Here is a 24,153-nt window from a genome sequence, read left to right as displayed (position 1 = left end):
ACCATCCATGAAGGAGAACACCTTGGATTGAGCAGTACTGTCAACAAGCATATCAATATGAGGCAATGGGAAGTTATCCTTTGGACTGGCTTTATTCAGATCTCTGTAATCAACACACATTCGAACTTTCCCATCTTTCTTTGGTACTGGTACGATGTTGGCAATCCATTCAGGGTATTCAGCTGTCATAAGGAAACCCGCATCAATTTGCTTTTGCACCTCAGCCTTGATCTTAAGAGCCATGTCTGGACAAGACCTTCTCAATTTCTGTTTGACAGGAGGACATTCAGGTCTTGTCGGTATCCGATGTTCCACAATCTTGGGATCTAGTCCCGGCATATCTTCATAGGACCATGCAAAGACATCTGGATAATCACGTAGAAGCTGAATGATCTTCTTTTTCACCTCTGGCTCAAGTGCTGCACCAATCTTGATCTCTCGCTTATTCTCTTCAGTACCCAGGTTGATAAGCTCAATTTCTTCCTGGTGAGGCTGAATGGCTCTTCTTTCTTGCTCGAGCAGTCGAGTGATCTCATACGGTATCTCTTCATCATCATCATCCTCATCTTCAGCTTCATATACAGAGAATTCAAAATTTGGAGGAACCATAGGGTCACTGTGCTCAACGGGTTTATTATGGTTCAATCTGCATAATATGATTGGGATGATTTTAGAAAAAGTTTTTCATGCAGATTTTTGAAATTAATAAGAAAAATACAGATGTTTTAGTTTTTTCTGGCATTACCATTATTTCCAAGAAAAAAGGCACTAAAAAGTAAAAAACAAAGAGTCGTGAGAAAAACGACAACTTTTATTGATAACGGCAATGCCGAAACAAAGATGCCCTTACAATGATATCACTTTCGCCTTGGGCAGAGCGAAAGGATTGTTATTTTGAAAACAAAAAACATGAGCAAAAAAACACATTACATGGAAGCATGCATGACTAAAGGGACATCAATGGCTTCCCAATTTCTCACAGTGCCTCCTGGTATAACAAATGCAGGCACGTGACCACCTTCAGTAGCATCTTCAGTAATAGCATTGATGAACCCAGCACTGTAGAAGGTTCCTTTTGAAACAGCAGATGTCGGGGAGAATCCAAGGCCCTCTTTACGCTTGTTTTCCAAGATCTGAATCACCTTGCCCCAGCCAGCAGCTTGCCCTGCTTGGACAGCCCCCTGGGCATCTTTCAGTGAGGCCATGCTAGCACCAGCCCTTCGGGGTTCTGCACCCTCGACAGTCAAGCCTTGAAACGACGTTCCTTCTGCGGACCCTGCTTCAACACAAGAGAACGATGATACCTGGCTAACTGGATATGCTTCCTCACCATGCACAGTGACAATCTTACCATTCCTCATGAACTTGAGCTTCTGATGCAAAGTGGAAGTCACCGCTCCAGCGTCATGGATCCATGGTCTTCCAAGGAGACAGCTGTAAGAGGCATTGATATCCATGACTTGGAAAGTTATTTGAAATGTCTCGGGACCAATGGTGATTGGCAAGTCCACTTCCCCGAGAACATCCTTGCGGGATCCATCAAAAGCTTTAACCAGATAGCTGCTACCCCTCAGAGAAATTCCATGATGGCTCAATTGCCTTAGTGTGGATTCAGGCATTACATTCAGAGACGATCCAGTGTCCACCAATACGTTGGATATCATATCAGACCCACAGTGCACCGAGATATGTAGAGCCAAGTTGTGGCGTTTCCCTGCTTCGGGGAGCTCATCGTCACCGAACCCCAAGTTGTTGCAGGCAGTAATATTACTCACTATCCCATCAAATTGATCCACAGAGACTTCGTGGTCAACATAAGCTTGCTCCAGTATCTTCATTAACACCTTCCTGTGAGCTTCTGAGCTCATAAGTAGAGACAAGATGGATATCTTTGATGGGGTTTGTAGCAGCTGGTCAACAATCTTATAGTCACTTTTCTTGATAAGCCTCAGGATTTCGTCCAGATTGGACTCTTCAATAGATTGGCCTGCTGGGCCGGGATTCTTGTCAACAGGAGGAGCAATTGGTGGAGTTATTGTGGCAATAGGTGTCACCACCTTCTTTTGAAACAAGGGTGGACGAACTTTTCCACTTCTCAGAGTTGTAATTTCACCGGCAACATTGTCAACTGTAGCTGGGGATACCAGAGGCACCTCCACCCCGTTTTCAATCATGGTTGCATTGTATTTGTAGGGAATTGCTTTGGTAGAGGTATAAGATACCGGACCAGGTAGCCTGATCACCAAAGGCTCAACATTCTTTGCCTGAGATACACTTTCAACAGGAGAGTCATGGAACACTGGCACAATCACACATACATCACTGGCAATCAAGTACTTGTCATCCATCAGGCTCTGGATATCATTTTGCACCACACAACAGCCCATAGGATTCTGCAGGCATTCTGAACAAGAATCATGATCATGTTTGAACAGAGAAGCCTGGCAAAGTTTGACATGTAATGGCACCAAAGGAGTAACGACATTGCGGACATCCAACATGGGATCCTCTTGAGGAACGGGAACCCCTTCAAAGGCCTCAATCATGTTAACAGCAGCATGGTTTGGAAGCGGATTGTCAAGGACATGAGGAACACTGTTCTCAAAAGTCAAACGTCCTTTTTCTATCAGATCTTTCACAATATATTTCAGAGCAAAGCAACCTTCGACATCATGGCCTTGAGCACCCTGGTGGAATTCACATGTTAGGTCCTGACGGAACCTGGGAGGTAATGGATTAGGCGGAGGCTTGCCTGGTCTGGTGACGCAGTGTCCCTTAGCTAGTAGAGTTGGGAGCAGCTCACCATACCGCATTGGTATTGTCGGAAAAGAAGGTTTGGGTCGGGGACCCTGTTGTTGCTGCCGTTGCTGTTGAGCAGGAGGTTGTTGTTGTACTTGCTGAGGAATGGCATTGACGGGCATTGGTGGTTGACCCGGTGGTAGAGGATATTGCTGATAAAATGGTGGGAAGAAAGGGTGTTGAGAGTATTGCATGTAGTGATAAGGCAGAGGTAATTGTGTAGTAGCTGCAGATGGGTTACCAGACACCATTCCTACGTCAGATTCTTTCCTCTTGTGATGACCGTTACCGTACTTCTTTGGTGCACTGTTTGAAGATTCACCCTTTTCAAGGACAATAATCCCATCTCGGACAGCCTCTTCTAGGCGAGTTCCCATTGTAACCATATCAGAGAAGTTGTTCGGAGCAGAGACTATCATTCTCTCTTTATATTCCTTCTTCAGAGTCTTCAGGAATGTCTGCGTTAATTCTTCCTCATCAAGTCGAGGAGAAACACGGGCAGCTGCCCCTCTCCACCTCTGAGCGTATTCACGGAAGGTCTCATCTGATTTCTGAGATAGGGCTTTGAGAGAGTCCCTGTTTGGCCTCAGACGGGTATTGAACTCATATTGACCTTCAAAAGCAGCAGCGAGTTCCTCAAAGGTATGGATGTTGTCTTTGCTCAGACTAGTGTACCAATCTGCTGCATCATCTGTCAAGCTACTCTGGAAGCAATGGATCATCAGTGCATCATTGTCTGCGTAATTAGCCATCTTTCGGACATACCGGATAACATGGTTATGTGGGCAAGAAGTCCCATTGTACTTGTCAAATTCTGGCTCTTTGAATTTCTTAGGAACCTCAAATCGGGACACCAAGCATAGATCACGAGTTTTAGCAGGAGCACCATTGTTTCCTCGGCTAGCCTTGACCTCACGGAGTTCTCCAGCCAACTCCCTTAACTGTCTCTTCATAGCTTCCATTGCGGGATCTTGTCCACGCGGAGTGTCAACATCAATCACCTGTTGTACAGTGTGGACAATAGGGTCGGTAACAACAGTAGTCACCTGAGGCATAGCAGTAGACACAGGAATCTGTCCTTGACCAGCAAAACCAGAAACACCAGCAGCAGTATTAGGAGAGTAGTAAGCTGAGAGGCCATAAGGACGGCCGTTGGGCATAACAAACCGAGCATCAGTAGCCACAGTAGACAGTGGGATATAGGGAATCACCTCAGCAGTAACTGGAACAGAAGTGGCCGGTTGTTCTTGTGAAGCCATCATAGCGGACATGGCGTCATGAGCCTTGGCCAAGTCTTCTTTCATAGCAGCCAATTCGGCACGGAGCTGAGCATTTTCTTCTTCAAAGTTAGCCATCATCCTTCTCTTGTGAAATCTTGTTTGATGAATTCTATCTGGTTGGTAGACTTTGCGAACACGAGCCACTTTTCAGACTGGGGCGGACAAAACCAGGAGGCAATGAGCACGAGAGAAGTTTTTTTGTGATCAATGAATGCATATGATGCATGAAATGCGTTAATGCATATGCAAAAAAGACTCTTTTTATGTTATCGAAGGGTTTTAGACAAATTAAAAACTTGTAAACATTACTAGACAACAATTATCATAAACGGGAAACAAACAAACAACATATAGTTTTACAAGACAATTTCAACATAAACAAACAGAAATAACAACAGGAAAAAGAAATCCTCAAGCATAGGAAGTGGAAGCATCATCCTCAGACTCAGACTCATAACTGCAGTATCGTGCATAGAAGTCATGGGCACTCCTAGCCCTCTTGGAGTCCCTCATAAGCAGTCTATCTTTCTCCTCAATCTCTCTCTTAGCCTTAGCTAGCTCTTTCTTTAGTGTCAAGACTTCATGAGTCTGCTGCTCATCCTTTCCATCCAAAGTCATGATCAAGTTCTCAGCCTCATAGTATCTAGCTCTCCACTGATGTTTCTCCCGACTCTCCATAGCTAGATGCTCCTGATACAACTCCTGGGTAGGTGGGAGTAGAGGCAAAGGCATGGTAGGAACAGATGCAGACACATATCTCATAGAGGGGTAAGGCATACCAATCTCCTCAGCTTGGTTTATCACCCACTGCGTATAGGCCTCATGAGCAATACCGGACCTTACACCCATGTGCTTCACCTCTTTCTTCCGAAGCTTAGTCCAAGCTTCCATGAAATCCTCTCTTATTCCCGTGGGAGCATTGGAGTAGTGAAAGAAGTAAGGAGCTGTAGCAAGATTGATGGGTTTATCTTTCATCGGGAAACCAAATTGTCGCAAAGCAAGCTCCGGGTTATAGTTGATTCCACCCCGGGTACCAAAAAGAGGTACATTAAGAAACTTACCACCACCAAAGATAATTTCCTTAACCCTAGAAGCGGGAGTGAGCCAAACCACTTCATTAGGAGTGAGAGCCATAATCCTTTGTGAAATAGACCAATTCTCCGGATTGGCGTGGAAAGACTCCGGAAGGTGCGAAATAAACCACATATAGAGGAGAGGCACACAACAAAGAATGTATCCACGACCCTTGCCAGAACGATCATGAATAGCATGGTATGTGTCAGCTAGCAAAGTAGGAACCGGATTCTTGGAGCAGAAGATCATAATAGCATTCATGTCCACGAAGCCATCAAGATTCGGAAAGAGAACAAGCCCATAGATGAGAAGTGCAAGAATAGCCTCGAGAGTGTCCTGACAAGTGGTATTGAGATTGGCTTTCCCAAGAAGATACTCTGAAGTGAACCCTCGGATGCATGCCTTAGTGACAAGATTCTTGGAGACGTCGGTAGTCTTGAGATAGAGATCCTTAGCAATAACCAGTGGAGTAAGAGGAGGCTCAAGTCCTGAGAAAGGTACCCCCTTAGCAATAGACAGACCCATCAAGGAAGAATAAGCCTCTAGAGTAGGCACCAACTGAAAGTCTGGAAAAGTAAAGCACCGATACTTCGGGTCATAGAATTGCACTAGAGTGTGCACAAGCTTCTCATCCACATTAGTATGAAGAATAGGAAGTAAAGCCCCGTAACGACGTCGGAAACCAGTCGGATCCTCAATCTTGAGTGCCAAATCTCTCAAACTAGCCAAACCCACTTCCTTGAACTTGTAGGACTTAGTCATCTTCATCCCTACAATGTTTACAAATTCAACTTGTCTAAGCCCTTCGATAACAATGCGTGGAAAAAGTTTATGCATGTATGTATGTATGCATGAATGCATGATTATGTTCAAGTTCGGAGAAAACATGGTGGGTTTGAAGTTCAAAGTCGAGGAGTCATGGGTGGACACGGTGTCCGGTGAATCTAGGGCTTTAGGATAATAGTAACCGGGTTCTAAAAAGGTTCCCAAGTTGCAACCTCTCCGACGTATCTCACGGTGTCACGAGACAACACTCGCTCCATGATTATACGTGGAAGGTCTAACTTGAGTGTAGTATCGCGTGACGACTAAAACTCGAGACAACACTCGGTTTAGCCTCCGCACTACATCCTAGAAAATGGCCATGGATGGGTTTGGTTATCTACGGTTCATAGCGTCATAGAGCAATTAGAAGTAAAGTGCCTAAACGCGACAACACGCGCCGACAACATCACCCCCAAAATGCCTCAGCTATGTGGGATTGATCGCATAATCCAAAACACGAGGCAACCCCCGGAATGAATTGTCGATTATATCCCTCCTAAATCCTAAGTTCACTCAGCCCGGGTGCAGGACTTTTCACCCCACACGTTTGCAAGAAATTAAACATTTATTCACATAGGAAAGCAAGTAAAAGAAACAAGTAAAAATACAAGCGCAAGCGTGGAAATAAAGACTAGGCGTAACTCTCGAATCCCCCCAGCGGAGTCGCCAGCTGTTTTATCTTGGTTTTCGGGTGTCAAACATTGATTACGTTTGAACCTTTTAAACCGGTGATATCTTATTTTTTCTTGGGAAGGGAAAAAAGTAAGCAAAACCCTTGAGAATCGAGGTCCGGGAGTTGTTTTCGCTACGGGAAGGTATTAGGCACCCATAACGACTATAGTAACCTATAGGAACCGTCTTTAATTTCTACGTGCGCGCTTTATTTTTAAATGCTATTTTGAAAGATGATATTAAACCTAAGAATTTTCTAAGTGAAGAATTGGAGGGAGAAGAATGTTTTTGGATTTTTATTTTAGTTGAATTGAAGGAATTTTGTTCCTTGCCTACGTACCCGATTAAGGGATCAAATCCACCGTAGTTCTCTCTCAAAAAATGTTTTTTGTTTTTGTTGGTTGATTTTAAGTTTGAAAATGAATTTTGAAGAATAGAAAGAGGCCTCAAGGGCATGAGAATTTAAGAAAAGGTGAGGTTGAATTAGTGAATTGCAAAAACAAGTCAAAGTATGATTAAAATTTGTTGAAATTTGATTAAGAAAATAAAAGGAAAATTCAATGGGGTTTTGACCCCAAGGTTTATTATGAAAAATGTTTGAGTGAAGTTGTTCACATTTGTTTGGAAAATGGGTTTTTTCTAAGTATAAGTCCTAGGCATTCATCTAAACATACAATCCTAAACATACATCTAAACATGCATATTCTAGCTATATTATAGTGATGTGTGTGCATGTGTCGGTGTTTGTGTCGGTGTACATTATTAGAGTCCATTGTCCTTTACATCATACCCTAGATACATTCTATGGCCTCTTTGCCAAGAAAATTAAAAGTGCATAAAGGAAAAATATTACAAAACTCCTAAGTGTTTACATTCTAACTTTGGTACAAATTAAGTTGCAAGAAAGAAATAGAGATGAATATGGGATGAAATGAAGATGCTTATGAAATGATGAAACATGAAATGAAAGGAGTTAGTAGCACATGACAATATCAAAGGAAATGAAGTAAGAGAAATACTAGAATATAAAGGATAGAAAATAAGTGCAAACATGGCTAAAATTTGTTCTTAGAATGCAAGAACCATATGACCTATAATTCTCACATTCCAATACATTTTTTAAAGGTTTAGAATCAAGTCTTGGAATGGGAATTAAGGCAACATGATTTACTTGGCAATTTAAAACAAATTTTAAGCATATTTGCATTATCTAACTACACAATGACTTGTAATCTAAGTAACCTACCAAGATTCACAATTATGCTACAATGTTAAACACAAACAGTAGCTAAGCCCTATGAAATCAAGTGGTATAGGTCACCAACATTCATCAAGCAATTTGGATTAACATCAAGCAAATTTTCATTCATTTTTAGCACAAAAATACCACAAAATAGTAAGAAAATTAGCCACCTTATTTTTTACCAATTTTATTATGTAAAATTAACACTAAAAGGTCCCAATGTCATCAAGAAATACTCATGAATTTGGTTAGGAATTTTTTAAGAATTTTTGATCACAAGAACATGTAAAATTTCACAAGGTTTAACAAAGGTAACAAAAAAAAAATGCTACATATTTTTTATCCAAGTTCAACACATAACAGCATCACAAAAAGGTCAAGAAACTAGTCAAAAACACATGAAAAATTAATTGGAAATTTTAACTAAGTTTTTGAGCATGAAGGTGTGCAAATAGCAAGAAACAGTGACAAAAATAGCAAAAAAACAAGGAAACACGCAGTAAAACTAAGCCCAAACCCAAGCCCAAGGTGGAAATGGATCCTGGATCCTTCAGGAATCACAGAAGGCCGTTGGATTGATCCAACTGGATCAACCCCTAGATCTAACGGCCAGGACGTAAAGCCAGTGGTCCAAGACTGAACCAAACCGGTTCACATCCATATAAAAGCAAGCATAACCGGTTCAATTCATTCCTAAACCCTATCTCTCCTTCTTCCTCTCAGATTCTCTCGTTCTCTCATGGCTCCCTTCATGGTTTCTTCTCACCACACTCATGGATTTAAACCGTAAGTCATGAAATAACCATGAATCAGCGTAGTTTGTACACAAAACGTTTCGATTTCGTTGATTCTTTGTTCAAACCGTTTCGATCTTGATACTTTTTGAAGAAAATTGCTCGAAACGTTTCGATCTGGATGTTTCTTGAAGGAAATTGTTCGAAACATTTCATTCTACACTGATTCGAACAGGTTTGGTTTCGCAACTTTACGATTTTAGGGTTTTCAACTCTTTTCCTAATTTCTTTCGAAACTAAACCCTAAACCGTTCTAATTCCTTCACTGATGATGATTACACACTCTGATTTGGAAAACAAACGGTGAATCTTCATGATTTTTGGAATTAGGGTTTCGACTTGGAATTTTTCAAAAGCTTTTTCAGGATTTTCACTTCAATTCACCATTCATCTTTGATTTCAAACCTTCGATGATGATTTTGAAATGAACGAGAAGGTTTTCATGTGTTTACCTGGATTTTGTTTGGAGATTCGAACAAAGATCCTTGAATAAGCTTCTGGTTCTTTCGATGAGAACTGGAACCGAAAATAAATCGGTATTTGATCTTCTCCTTCTTCGAACTGGTTTGATCTTGCTTCAACTTCTCTTCTTCTCTCTTCTTCGAACTGTGATCGCTCGAATTCCTTGAATTGGAGCTTGAATTGCAGTGACCGGTTCAATGATGAAGATTACGCAGGTAATCTCTGAGAACTTAACTGAATTCGAACCTTTTTTGCTGAATTGAACGTATTGTTGCTTCTATCTTTGTAACTTTCGTTGAATTTTGAGTGTTTTTGTGATGAATTTGGTGCAATTGTGTGTGTTTTTGGTGAATTGGAAACGGTTACGGTGGTTTTAGTGGTGGAGAGAGTTTGTTAGAACTCTGGTGTGGTGGCGCGTGAAAGAAAGAACGGTGACTGTGTTTTTTGGTGAGTTGGCAATGAATGTGTGGCTCTGTGATGATGATGTGTTGTATTTATAGCTGACATGTGTACCTGTGAGCCAATGGCAAACTGCCACGTGTTTTGGACCTATTTTGGACTGGATTCTGGACTTAGGACTTGAGGGACTAATCTGCAATTAAGAAAACTAAAGGGACAAAACTGAAAAATGGAAAAGAGGACAAACTTAAAAGGAAAATTGAAATAAGAAGGACTATTATGCAAAAAATGCGAAATTAAAGGCCTAAAAGGGAAATTAAAGGGACTTAAATGAAATTTTGGGCATTTTGGACTTAAAGAAAAAAACTAAAAATAAAATTGGGATAAAAGAATGGTAACTTGACTAAACGTAAAGTGAAATGTCTAAAATTTGACAAAACGGACTAAAACGAACCAATGGCCTAAATGAGGTACTTTAAAGTACCTCTCTGCCGAAATTTCGTGTGAAATGACCAAAATGCCCCTGGGGCTAAAAATGACTCAGATGCGAATTTAAAATGGATTTTTTAACAGGAAAATGAAGCAAGAGCCTATACAAACAAAGTTAAAAGACTCAGAGACAATTTTAGAATTAAAACAGTGATTTGACATTTGAAATGACTAAAATGCCCCTGGGGGCAAAACTGACTCAAAATGACTTCAAATGCAAATTTCGAACTGGATTTTGACATAGAATGAAACAAAGACTTACTCAACCTATTTGAAAGGACTCAAACAAAATTTTGAAAGACTGAGAGAAATTTTGACATAGGAAATGACTAAAATGCCCTTCCATGTGAATTCTGCAACTAACATTGAGATAAGATGTAGAGAAAGATGCAATTGATCAGAGACATATCAAATGACTTAAAATGCAAGAAAGGAAAAATTGATTAGTATTTTTAGGTCCAAAATTAGGGTATAACAGTAGTCAAAATGGAAAGAAGTGTACTTCGACTTCAACCGCCAAAACTAAAGCTTCACCCTTTCACATAACGTTTGCAACCTGTCCTCTTTCCATTGGAAAACTCTATTATTACGCTCTTTCCAAATTACCCTTAAGAGTAACTATTGCCCTAAGGACACTTGTTAGCAAGAATCTTAAAAGGCTTATAATAGCTTATGCATTGTGTTAACTAATACTATACAACCCTTTGTACAAACTATGATTCTATTGTTTTTAATATTTAGTAACTATTTTTGTTTTAAATTACATTAGTTGCTAGTTACTCTTATTTCAATGTATCTAAATTATGAGTCTCTCATTTTCTAACCAATTATAAATTCTAATATAGTATCCCAAGTCTTTTCTTAGAAACCAACTCATTAAAATTTTATTATACAAAATAAAACAAAAAAAAAAAGAATTTTAAAACTCAGCGTATCAAATTCAAATGGAAATGTTACCATTATTTTTTTTTTGAATGACAAATATATATATATATATATATATATATATATATATATATATATATATATATATATATATATATATATATATATATATATATATATATATATATAGGGGATGTATCAAATGAGAGGAGTGATTATTGTGAGAGGGTGAGAGGATCAAATACTAACCATTAGATTAAATTAAACGGACCAGATTAAGATGGTCACACTTTCCTTTGTTTTAGACTAGCAATAACTTCATCCCTACCCCTTGGTTTTCTCTCTCTGGAACGCTTTTCCTTTTCTCAATTTAGAGACTTATAATTCTTCAATTCCAGATCTAATTGAAAATAACTTAGCAACTAGAAAACCATGGATTTTTAATTGATTAAAACAACAACAACAATAACGGATTCTCACCATTGTTCCTAAATTTATGGTAATTTAAATCTTTTCATTTTTATCGCTATCAGTCTTCTCTGTCAAACTTTCACTCTTCATTACCCAACACCAATTTGTTGTACCCATCCAATAACATTCAACCTTTCAATTCTTTCAATTTTTGGAATTTTTTCTTCATCAAAGATTAATGGCTTTGTTGAACGAATGGAGCTTTTTTTCTTTATCAAAAGATTGGTTTTTCTTCATCAAACTAGATTCATGGCCATAAATCCCCTCAATTCTTACGAGAATCAACATTATCAAAGGAACCTTCCAATTTTTTGGAGTTGTTTCACGTGTTTAATCATCCAAGTCGAACGCAAAAATGAAGAGGAATGAGAGGACGAACGGACTTGGAGACTGAGGGATGAAAGTGTGCTTACTTGTGTAGAGAAAGGGCATGTGAAGAGTTAAAGCTTAAATTAAATCTAAACCGTTAATTTAGAATGGAGGGTCATGATTTGATCCTCTCACCCTCTCACAATAATCACTCCTCTCATTTGATACATCCCCTATATATATATATATATATATATATATATATATATATATATATATATATAGGGGGCATATCACACTAGAATGACATTTATATGTGAGAATGATAAGAATGATTAATGACCTTTTGATAAAAATGTACGTCCCAGATTAAAAGGTTCAATTTAAGTGATATGGTGTCCCTTCACCTTTCTATCTCTTCTCTTTTTCGTTTTTGGGTTTTCAAATTCCAGAATTTTATCTGCCACAGCCACAAATGTCATTAACCTTTTCATCTTCTCCTAACCCATGTGGCCGGTCGACGCCGTTTATGTCACCGGAGTTCATACATGGATTCATTTTATTTTCTCTCTTTTTATGATTTCCCTCTTTTATTTAAATCCTCTCTCAAAACGCATGATTTGCTGTTTACCACTTCAATTGATAGAAAGATTGCTCATTTGCCTCTTGGAGTTTCAAAATATCAATAAATATTAAGAAAAAACAACAATAGGAAGAAGAACTAGAAGCAGATCTGGTTTCCTTATTCTGCCGTTCACTTTGCCATCGGCATCTCCACCGGTCGTTGTTCCGTCGGCGCCACCGGCGAGTGTAAGAGAGACGACGGTCGGAGAGAGTGAACGAGAGTGAGAGAGATACAAGATCGCCGTTTTGCTGGATTTTTTGTTTCTTAGATAAAAAAAATGCAGAAGTGCTTATGGTGATTGAACATAAGAAAGAGACATTGTTTTGCTATCTTGAAGAAGATCAACAAGTGAAGTGAAATGGTTTAACTAAAAGAATTCGATAATACAGGGAGCACGTGAATGTTAATAAGTATCTTTTAATCTCGGACGTCCATTTTAATCTAAAGGTCATTAATCATTCTTATCATTCTCACATATAAATGTCATTCTCATGTGATATGCCCCATATATATATATATATATATATATATATATATATAGTACAAATACAACATAAGGTCATCCGAAAATGCCCAGAAAAACACCAAACACTCCCAAAAACAACAACAAAAGCCAAACCGAACACTGGGAAAACAACGGCGAGGCAACACCTCCGGCCCCTAAAAACAAAAGGAGCACGAACACCAACAAGGAAGATCACCAAGGGGAGACCACCCAACACCTGCGAAGCACCTGCAAAAACAAAAAGCACAAAGAAGACCCAGGGAACCAGGCCATGAAAGGATGAGGCAAAGAACCCCCACCCAAACCCCCCACAACCCCAGGACCACCACCACAAAAATCCTACCGCTGCCAACAAAGGACGGGTTGCACCTCCCACTCATGATAAGTGCAGGAACTAGCAGGCAACTTAGCCAAGAACCACTTCCAAGCTAAGAGGTTAACCCTATCCACCAAAGGCTCCTCTCCAAGAGTGCCACCAGAAAACATAAGGTCATTCCGGGACGTCCAGATGGTCCAAATAATAGCATGCCATATCAGAAGCAGACCTAGCCTAGCTCTCTTACCCTCTCCTAGACCCGTAAAAGACAGGAACTGCTGGGCAAGACCCAGGGGGTCACAAACTCCCAACCCAACCACCTAGACACCTGATACCACACCGGTAGAACAGAGGGACACAACAAAAATAGATGCACCGACGATTCAGACGGCGCCTCACAAAAATCACAACCTAAGCCCCCTTCCGGGAGAGGAACTCCACGCCTAACCAGGTTCAGCCTAGTCGGAATCCTATCTAAGAGGAGCTGCCAAGAGAAAGCAACCACTTTTGAAGGAGCTTGCGACTTCCAGCTCCTAGAAACAGCTTGCAAACAGATACCATCCGGGGCACCATCCGTTTGCACACCCTTCATCGTTCCATTTTCATTTCCAAAACGAAAGACTAGGTAAAAGTAGCACACACACCATACGTTCTACAAACAATTAGGACATAACCTTACATAAAGATACAAAACACTGCATGAAATTGTTGATGAAGTTCGGGTCTAAAGATTGGTCACTGATCGAGTATAAAGTAACTAAGGTCTCAATTGAATTGAATAATTGAGCCCTCAATTATGTTATATTAGATTGGTGACCTTTCTTTGAGCCTGAATTTCATCAACATCGTAGATGTGGTGATCATAGTCACGAGAAACACAAATACAATAATGATAATTTTAATATGAGTTGTGCTAGCGATAGTTTCTTTGAAACTTAGTCTTTGTTCTGTCGCACTACACTGCATTGCTTGTGCTCTCATTTGTGAAACCATTTTATTATTCTTAGAAAAAACTTAAAGGTTATCAACACCCAAATAGGCGTGTAAAAGAGAAAATCGAACATTGAAACTGAGAGAAAGACAAAATTAAAAACTCCAAATTCAGTTCAAGAAAATAGCAATAGTTTGGTTCGCATAAAAAATTGTTCTGATCGCATAGAAACCAATTCGATTCGTAAAGGTTCACATTTCGGTTTTGCAAAGTAAGATCAGTTCGGATCGAAAATACAGATCCCTGTTCTTCGAACCTTAAAACCAGTTCGTGACAAATTAATGAATGGTTCGGTTTGGCCAAACTGATTTTGATTTTTGTTTGGTTTTCTGCGTGAACTGAACCCTAAACCGTCCTAATTTGAGTACCAAAATTGATAGTTAGTATATTGGTTTGCCAACTTATTTATTTGCACAACGCTACAAGCTATAACATTGTCGCTACAAGCTATAACATTTTTTTTTATTTTAGGGAACAAGTTATAACATTGTTGCAAAGTGGAATTTGGTCAAACCATTATTTTACGTGATATGTGATTGGTAACACTAGATTTCGTACAACAACATTAACTATTTTCTTTCAAATTAAATAAATTCATTTTTTGTTTCTAATTTTTAAATCTTTATTTGGGCATATTTTAGCTAATGAAATGCAATGAATTTCTTCCTTCAAAAAAAAAAAAACTTCTTTATTTGGGGATGAGGTGACCAATGAGGAACATGTTTTGACGTGTTTTTCATATCATTTTACAAAAGTCTGTTTATGTCCGTTGTAGTCAATCTCTTCATGGTCTGGGAGGAGTGACATATGTTAGTGAAAAACCGCAACGTGAATGACAATCCAAGCCCACTTATAGTTCACTGCCGCTTCAGGTGGGAGAGCGGGTTCCTGGTTCGTGTAGTCCGATTCCCGGTTCCAACTCGTATAAAATCACAGTTTTGCCCTTAAAATCTAAACTCTTTGAAAGGGTAATTTGGGGTTTTTTGCACAACCCTAACCCTTTTATCTCTTCTCGTTTCCATTCTCTCTTTGTGTGCGCCGTTTTCAACCCGAAACCCTTTCATTCATCACATGTTTTCTGGTTTTTTTTCTTATCATATGTTTTTTTTGTTTGTAACAATGGAATCAACTACTACTTGAATATACATTAAACGACACATTTCATCTCCCCTCAATTACATTGAATTTTTACGCTTTTTTTACAATCTCTCCCCTGTTGTTATACAATCTATCCTTTGCGATCTAAACGATTTCAGTACCCAGGATCTTGTTATCCCTTTTTTGGGGTCACACACTCTGCGCTTCTCTTTGGGATTAACTACCTAGATCTAAGGGTTTAAGCTCAATCTTATAGCACACAAAGATGCAAGTTGACAAGATGCCCGCAAAGAATTCAAAGCAAGCGAGTGACGAAGATGATTCTAAGAGGTCTAATGTTTCCAATGGCTTGCCTCGATCATCGTCAAGTATGGTTTCACATACTTATATACTCCATCTTTTAATTTTGCTAATTTTTATGATGTATATTCGTGCTTTTCGTATTGTTGTATGTATATTTTTATTTTTAAAAATTGAAGTATGACATATTCACTTATAGTTTTCCTATTTTTTCTTGAGATTCTTTTCACTATTTGATTAAATTTAAAAAAATATAAATTGAGTCTCAATGTTGAATTTGCAGTTGAACCATTCTTGATAGGTTAAAAAAAATAGAAGACTTGTCGTTTCCGATTGTTTTCCTTTGTTGAAATTCTTTTCAAACAATTACATGATTGTTGTGCATAAGGAAATTTACATATGTTGGAAAGCCAAAGTAATGTCGGCAACTTTGGCTTGCAAGCATTGTAGTCTTCAAAATCTTCATTGTTATAGATTGGGTGTTAGCTAGGGGTTGAGTCTCAAATCACCTAAAGACATAGCCTAAGTAATGCTCATTTGGCTTTCGCCTTTCAATTCAATTTTGTGGGGTTAAGTTATATTCCAGGTCGCATATCTTAGATGGTGTAAATGCATATCATAGATCTTTTGTTGGATCACCCACACATTACAAGATCTAGGTGCAAAGTCGTGTACGTGAGGGGTAATGTTAGAGAGCCGCCTTAATTGCACCCTTCCCCTAGTCACTATAATTGCAACTACTTAGAGCTTCCTTCATGGCAACCTCCAATGCCTTCATTATTCTGGGTGTGATGAGGTGTGTTTATTCCCATATAGCCTAGAAATAAGGCCAAAGTAATGCTTATAATTAGTGGGCATTTCTCACCTTACAAACTGGTTTTGTGTGGTTGAGATAAGCCCTAATATCAAATTCTATGAATTTGTAAATGTGAAATATTACATATTTTCAGAGTCCATGTTATGCTTGTCTTCAGTTTATTCTTTTTTCTTTTCGGTACAAAAGAAGGCCAAATTCCAAAGAAAAAACTACAAAACTAAATGGACATTCTTAGGCATGCAAACCCTGAACATATCGTAAAAAGAAGTATATGAATCTCATTATGAGGAGCTTCAACATTAGTACAACTAAAGGAATATAGAGAAACCAAAAAATTAGCTAGCCAATCAGTACTCTGGTTTCTTCCCTCATATTGTGACAAAACGAAACATGCCAATCTAATGCCAAAAGACAACGAATGTGCCGCAGCAAAACATGAACCACCCCACTATTCTTGCATTTAATTACAACCATGTATAAGATAATTATTGAGTCACTTTCTACAATGAGATAAGAAGTTCTCTCCAATCAAAACTAAGGTGCATGCCCACGATTTCGGCATGAAAAGTGTCAGAAGCTAAAATTTTCCTAATGTAACCTTTGATCCATCTCCCTTCAGAATTTTAAATCAAGCTTCATCATCCTTCTATCTCTCCACCTCCCTTGCCAGTATCATAACTCTTCCTGAAATTTTAAGGTGAAATTATATGGATGTATGTCCTAAACCCTCACCGTTGAAATTATTTTATTTTTTTTTCTAAATTTATGGGTTTGATGCTTTTCACAATCTATATTTTAGCTTATATTTTGAACATTTATTAACCATCTATATTTTAGCTTATATTTCAACACCGTGGAATAAAATTAAAAATTAATAAATTTATGGTTAAAACTTTTTAAAATTAGGAAATTTACTTTTTCCCTCTAAATCCAAAATGAACAAAAATAAAAAAAGAGCAGTTTTGTTTTGCATTCCCCCCATTTTTCGGTTTAGTACAATGTATGCAAAATTCAATAAGAATAATATAAAATTATCTTATATAGTATTTTATTATTATATATCAATTTTAGTCAAAAGGTATATCATAGTATATTCTAACTATGGTAAAATATAATTAAATTATTTTATGCCTTTGTTATATAAAGACATAAAAAAGGTGCGACTCTTCATTCACCATTTTCTTCATATTTACAGACACAGTCTTTTACTCTTACAGTATTTCTGTAGCAAATTTCCTACGGTTTCTTCCAAATTTCCAACTCTCTCCTGTGAAACTCCGAACTTCCCGCGTCGAAAACTTGAGAGCATTCTTGCTCTCTAGGGTGAGTTTCTCTCTGATTTTGTTAAGATTTTTTTATGATAACTTGGCTATGAAAATGTTGAAAAAAACATTACTTTTGTTATTTTTGTTTATGATTTATTTTTAGTTGATGAAAAATGATTTGAAATTGTGGTGTGTGGAGTTTGGTTATTGTTTAAGGTTATTGTTCAAACAGGTGAGAAACAATAGTAGAAATCATAACAAAATCATTTTTCAAACAGCAATAAACCTTAAACAATAACCAAACTCCACACACCACATTTTCAAATCATTTTTCATCAACTAAGTACAAATCATAAACAAAAATAACAAAAGCAATGTTTTTTTTTTTCAACTTTTTCATAGCCAAGTTATCATAAAAAAATCATAACAAAATCAGAGAGAAACTCACCGTAAAGAGCAAGAATGCTCTCAAGTTTCCGACGCGGGAAGATCGGAGTTTCACATGAGAGAGTTGGAAATTTGGAAGAAACCGTAGGAAATTCGCTATGGAAATACTCTAAGAGTAAAAGACTGTGTCTGTAAATATGAAGAAAATAGTGAATGAAAGTCACACCTTTTTTATGTCTTTATATAATAAAGGCATAGAATAATTTAATTATATTTTACCATAGTTAGAATATATTATGATATACCTTTTGACCAAAATTGATATATAATAATAAAATACTATATAAGATAATTTTATATTATTCTTATTGAATTTTGGATACATTGTACTAAACCGAAAATGGGGGGAATGCAAAATAAACTGCTCTTTTTTTTATTTTTGTTCATTTTGGATTTAGAGGAAAAAAGTAAATTTTCCTAATTTTAAAAAGTTTTAACCATAAATTTTTTTAATTTTTAATTTTATTCCACGGTGTTGAAATATAAGCTAAAATATAGATGGTTATTAAATGGTCATATAGATGGCTGTGTAGGAGCCAATATTTTCAAATTGAGGGGTGCCAAACCTTAGATTGCATGATTTTTTTTTTTGGTCAAAAAAGGTAACTACAATGTCCTGCAAAATATCCCCAGTTTACTATGATATGTAGATGTTAAATCTTCCTGAACTTTTAAGGTAAAATATTATGGGACGCCTGCCTAAACCCTTTCCATCATTTTGACTTTTGCTGGTTGTTTGATGATATGAAATGTTATAAACTATAATTGTTTTTGCAATCTACAAGTTGTTTGTAATTGTTGTAGTTTTGTTTTGAAGGATTATTTTACTCCTATATACGAGCTATATTACCATTCATGTTAAAGCATGTTATGAGAAAAACGTGATTTTACTTCGCATTTACCAATAATATGATAGAAGATGATAAATTAGAAATCATCACGAATCCTTGACACTCAATGAGATGGTTCAGAAATACCAGAATTGTTTTTCATTTTGGTTAAGTGGTTTACTTGTTGCCTTCTTTTTAAGAAAAGATCTTTCTTATGATTATTGTATTGTCTTTAAATATTTCCTTATCTCACGATTTTCTATGATATTATTAGATAGATGAATAAAAAATATGTACTCGTATTATTGAAATTGTAACCTAACATTGTCATTGTAGAAGGGAAAGAAGCGGAAAACGTTGTTGACTTCAGCCAACTTCCTGATAATGTGCTTGATACCATTTCTCATAAACTAGATTTTGACGATCAGTTTCAATTTTCTGGTGTTTGCAAGGAGTGGAGACGTGTTCAGAAAATTTATTGGCGAAGGTTCCTAGCATCCCAATCACCACTTCTTGTTGAAACAACTCCGTATGATAAAAAATATTGTTCTTTCTATAGCATACCTGAAAAACGAGTTTACCATTCTAAGAGGAGTGTTTATTCGGGCTCCTATTGTGGTTCGTCTAGTGGATATCTGATCATGGCAGGTGCAAATAAAAGACTACACATCTAATGAATCCATTTACAAGAAAACATATCATCATTGATACCTCAACAGTTGGAAATGATTTCATTCATTTCACTTGTCGTGTCTTACTAGCTTTTGCCAAAGGTTCTAATGAATTTGTCATAGTGGCTTCGTGCAGACATTTTTTTGGTTTGCATGTTTATCAGTCTCAATATTCTAATTGGGTCAATTATTCCAAACAGGGAAATCCATGCAAGGTTGTGGACTTTGTTGTTTTGCATAATACTATTTATGCACTCACTTACAAGGCTGAGATATGTGTACTGAGCCTGAACTCCCCAAGTCTGAAACTTTTAGAATTGAAAAACACGCCCACTATACCTTACTTGTGGCCTAAGCTGCTTAGTTGTGATGGCAAGCTTCTTGTGGTTTACTTTACCCCGAAGAAATTATTGAATGTCTACAAGATAAACTTGTCACCCATGAGTTATGTCAAGTTAGAAACTTTGGGTGACCTTGCATTATTTTATTCACGTAAAAAATGCTATTCACTGAGCAACCCAGACAAGTTGGGATATCAAAGCAACAGTGTGTATTATATTAATTGTATCTCCTCAGAATGTCAAGTGTATTCAGGGACTAATAACGAACTGATAAAATGCATTGTGCGTCCTGGTAGACCTCGTCTTCATATCATAGATCAAAATTTTATTGGCTGGATTGGTGTTTTCGAAATCTACATGATGAAGTTGATTATTCTCTAGTTGAATAGTCTGCTAACTAGGCACCATGCTTGCAACTTGTTACTGTCTTATGTTTAAATTTTGTTCCTTATGTTTCCTTTTTATTATCTTATACTTTGATTAGCCAGGAAAAGCTTTTCATGGTTTCTATAATTTCATTATCCCTGCTCAGATTATGTGACTCTTGATGAATATGACTTATGAACTCGGTCTTTGTTTTTTGTTTGTCTTATATATTCTCTAAAATTTTAAGGCTTAAAATGGACATATGATTATATTTCAGCCGAAATAACTCTGTTTAAGTAATTGGAGAAATGCAGCCTTTGTTGTATCCATTGTATCCTTTTTTTATTTATTATTATTATGGACCAAATTGTGCAATTATAGTTATAGTTAGATTTTTCTAACGGTGGTGTAGGTAGGGATTATGTTTGTCATGTTTTTCCTTTTCCTTTGCGAAGGACCAAAATTTGCTTTAATATGTTTGAAGCACCAAATTTGGCAACGCAGTTTCTCTTGGGGACAAAAATGATTTTTCACTTAAGTACGAGAATAAAGTGGTTAATATACAACATTATAAAATTGTTCCTTAAAATTTTTAAGGATATTTGATACGCTTCGAACCCACATTTCCCCGAGTCATTAGTGTGTGTGATTTTACTGATAAAGTCATTTTAAAAAAATAGCTTAAATGTACTTTTGATCCTCTATTTGACTTGAAATAGAATTTTTGTCCCTCTGTTTCAAAAATCTGGTATTTGGTCCCAATGTAGATATTTTATCCAAAAAATGGTGATTTTTAGCTTTGATTATGAATTTGAAGAGAAAATTCATAGAATGATCACTTTTGAGACCAAAAATCAACACTTTTTTTTTTTTACCCAAAACACCAATTTTTCAGTTAAAAGTGTGGGCTATGACTGAAACTGCAATAACGTGCAAGCAAAATATGGATTTCGAAATGAAGAGATTAAAATTCTGCTTCCAATTAAATAGGACCACATTGCATTTAAGAATTATTTTTTTACAATAAATTTAGGCTTTGTCAGAGTGCAAAAATAAGATAAAAAAACTAAAGTAACATTAACAAATAAATATTACTATAGGAGAAAATAAATATTTCTTTACCGCTTTATTTTTTATGATAATTTAACATTAAAAAATACACATGCCTATCAAGATTATACAAAAGCATAAGTTTGGAAATCACCAAAAAGAGGGCACAAGAATTTCAACTTCCACGAGAAATGTTAGATATCATTTCCATGAACCTAGATTTGGAAGACCTCTTCTAATTTGCTGGTGTGTTCAAGAACTGGAGAGTATTTCATAAAATTTATACTTTTTTAAGAAATGAAATGGTGGAAGCATGATAATAGATCATTTTAGAGCTTTAGGAAAGGCAAATAGATGAAGGTGGAGTGGTGTTTCTGTTAGGCAAATAGATAATGATTTCAGCCCTAGTTTATTGTGTTGACCATCGTTCTTTCTTCATTTGTGCTCTTTGCTTCAAGGTTGAGTCTCTTCTTTCATTAGTTTCCTTAGTATTAGAAATAATAGGATCGAAGCGATTGAGATTAGCTTTATGGGAGAAGTATGATTGATAGGAAGAAACAAGTTCGTTTATTTTAAGTTTTATTTTGGATTTTAACTTCTTGTTGTTTCATTTTAGTTCTTCAAGTTACAAATGTTGTACAGTTTTATCCTCATGTTCCTTTTGTTTCAAACATGTCTGTTTTCTGTTTGAGTTCCTCAAATATTTACTATCATATGCTTCCTTCATCATCGGTCTGTTGCAGCTTCCAACACAAGGATACCATAGAATATTTTATCATATTGTCTGTGGAAATCTTGAAACTGTAAACCATCTTTTCTTTAACTGCCCAAATCTCTCAGTGGTGTGGTGTGAGACTTCAAAATGGATTGATAACTTGGATGATTTCACCGAAGGGGGTCCCTAGCATCTTAACCCTTTAAAGGTCCTGTGAATGTAATATGGTTCTCCAACATATGGACAATTTGGAAATCAAGAAATCCTGTAATCTTTTCACAAAAAAGTTTTGATTGGGAGAAGGTTGTGAAGGAGACTAAAATTTTAATTCAATGGCTTATGAATCATTTGGTGTGTTTGGGCGCAATAGGTGTAGTGTAGGAGGTTGGTGCAGGGACTAGTTTTATTCATCATCGCATGAACTGGTGTGTATTAAAATATTTGTCAGCGTATTCGGATCTAGTCTGATAAAACATGATCCTGAGTATCTGTGCGATCTGTGCCACTGTCTTTCTCTACTGTGTTTGCATATCAATACCAGGTCTAAGTTGCAGCATGCATTTCTACCGGCTGTGGTGGTGTTCTGTGTGTATCTTGCTGGATTTTTAGTCACAATTTTGGTTTGTAGGATTTTAAGACCTGTGATTTTCTTTTTCTTTCATTTGAAAATCTTATAGAGGAATCAAAGTATTAGTCGAAGGTTTCTTGATTCATCAGAAGTACATCACGTATATATGCTTAACCTATGTGAAATTCAAGTGTTTTCCATGGTAACTGTTCCTCGTTCGCCTGGGGAAACCAACCCTTTTGCAAACCGGTGGCTTGCTTTGAAAGGCAGCGTCTTAAAAATTATCATTCTTCATGGCTGTGAATTCTGCTTAATGCAAGAATTATCAAGTGAGGAATCGAGTCCATATATTGAACCCTTAATGTAGTGGTTCCTGTTTCTAGAAGAGCTACCACCAAAGGTGAAGTATCATTCACTTTTTTATACAATTGATTTGTATATGTATGCAACTAATTGTTATTTGTATATAACTAATTTTTTACTTATACAATTGATTTAATTCAACCAATATGTGGCATCTGCTATCTGGTATTTCGCATAACGGACTTTTTATTTTCTTTCTCTTTTTGCTATTTGCCGTGATCTAAAGTAATTCCTCTTAACTCGACCAACTCATATCAATGCTATCTACTATGAATAGACATTCTTTATTGTATTGTGCACTTCACCAATGCTTATATGAATCAGATTATCAGAACAAAATAGATTCCCACAACCAGAAAATAGAGGATGCTATATTTGAGACTGCTGATGATGCAAAACTAGATCTTTTACCGAGAGAAGTGGATGAAGAACTTGAAAAGGAACGGTTGTTCAAATTGGACGTTAGATAAATCTCTATTTGTTTTCTGTTTACAAATGCATGCTCTTTTTAGATTTTAATATTATTAACAACAACAGATTTTTGTGCGAGAGCATAAAAAGAAATTACTGAAAATTGAGCAAGAAAAGCAGAGGACAAGGTATGTGCATTACTAAACTTAAAACTAAGGCCCCGTTTACTTTCCATTTCCAAAAACATTTTTCAGCTTTCATTTTCTAAAATTTGTGTTCATTTTAAATTTTAAATTGCCAACAAAGAGATCGTGTAGTGAACAACTTTAATAGAAATTTATACAGAAATGTATTTTCGGAAACAAATCCTAAGACTGTAAACTGGTCTCATAATTCATATAGGTATTGATATTTATTGTTCACTTCGATTTTGTGGTCTCAATTACATGAATGTGCCTTCTCAATTTTAATAGTAAAGTCACTTAATTGTCCTAAACTGAAGGAAGTTCTTGATTTTAATATTTCCCATATAAATTGGAACATATATTTATTATTTTCTTTTGTTCCAGGGTGCTAATTTCGATGAATGCTTCTGTAACAAATATTGTTCCAAATATTTCAGGTATTTACTATTCTCTTTCCCTTGAGTTTTTTCCTCAAATATTGTTGGCGTTCTGTAACTTTATATATTGCACCACGAACAGAGTTCCGTGCATGAAAATTCGGTAATAATACTTGTGCAAGTGTAGCATGATAATGACATCAAGAAATT

The 24,153-nt window shown here is 36.8% G+C and overlaps 1 protein-coding gene and 1 pseudogene across 1 annotated transcript; one reads left to right on the top strand and one right to left on the bottom strand.

Annotated features, from left to right (window-relative positions):
- Positions 1 to 13,024: 13,024 nt before the first annotated feature.
- LOC146908167 (uncharacterized) lies at positions 13,025 to 13,740 on the bottom strand. Its single transcript, XM_085729236.1, has 3 exons — positions 13,597 to 13,740; positions 13,202 to 13,468; positions 13,025 to 13,060 (listed from the first exon to the last, which is right to left on the bottom strand). Exons 1-3 carry the CDS (start codon positions 13,738 to 13,740, stop codon positions 13,025 to 13,027), a joined length of 447 nt encoding a protein of 148 aa, XP_085585362.1.
- Positions 13,741 to 15,247: 1,507 nt separating this feature from the next.
- Positions 15,248 to 20,297, top strand: LOC146908166 (uncharacterized; annotated as a pseudogene).
- Positions 20,298 to 24,153: the final 3,856 nt, after the last annotated feature.

Source organism: Medicago sativa, chromosome 7 (assembly GCF_051527215.1).
Source record: "Medicago sativa cultivar Bolivia chromosome 7, Bolivia_mono, whole genome shotgun sequence".
Classification (NCBI taxonomy): Eukaryota; Viridiplantae; Streptophyta; class Magnoliopsida; order Fabales; family Fabaceae; genus Medicago; species Medicago sativa.
This window is presented reverse-complemented; position numbering and strand designations above follow the sequence as displayed.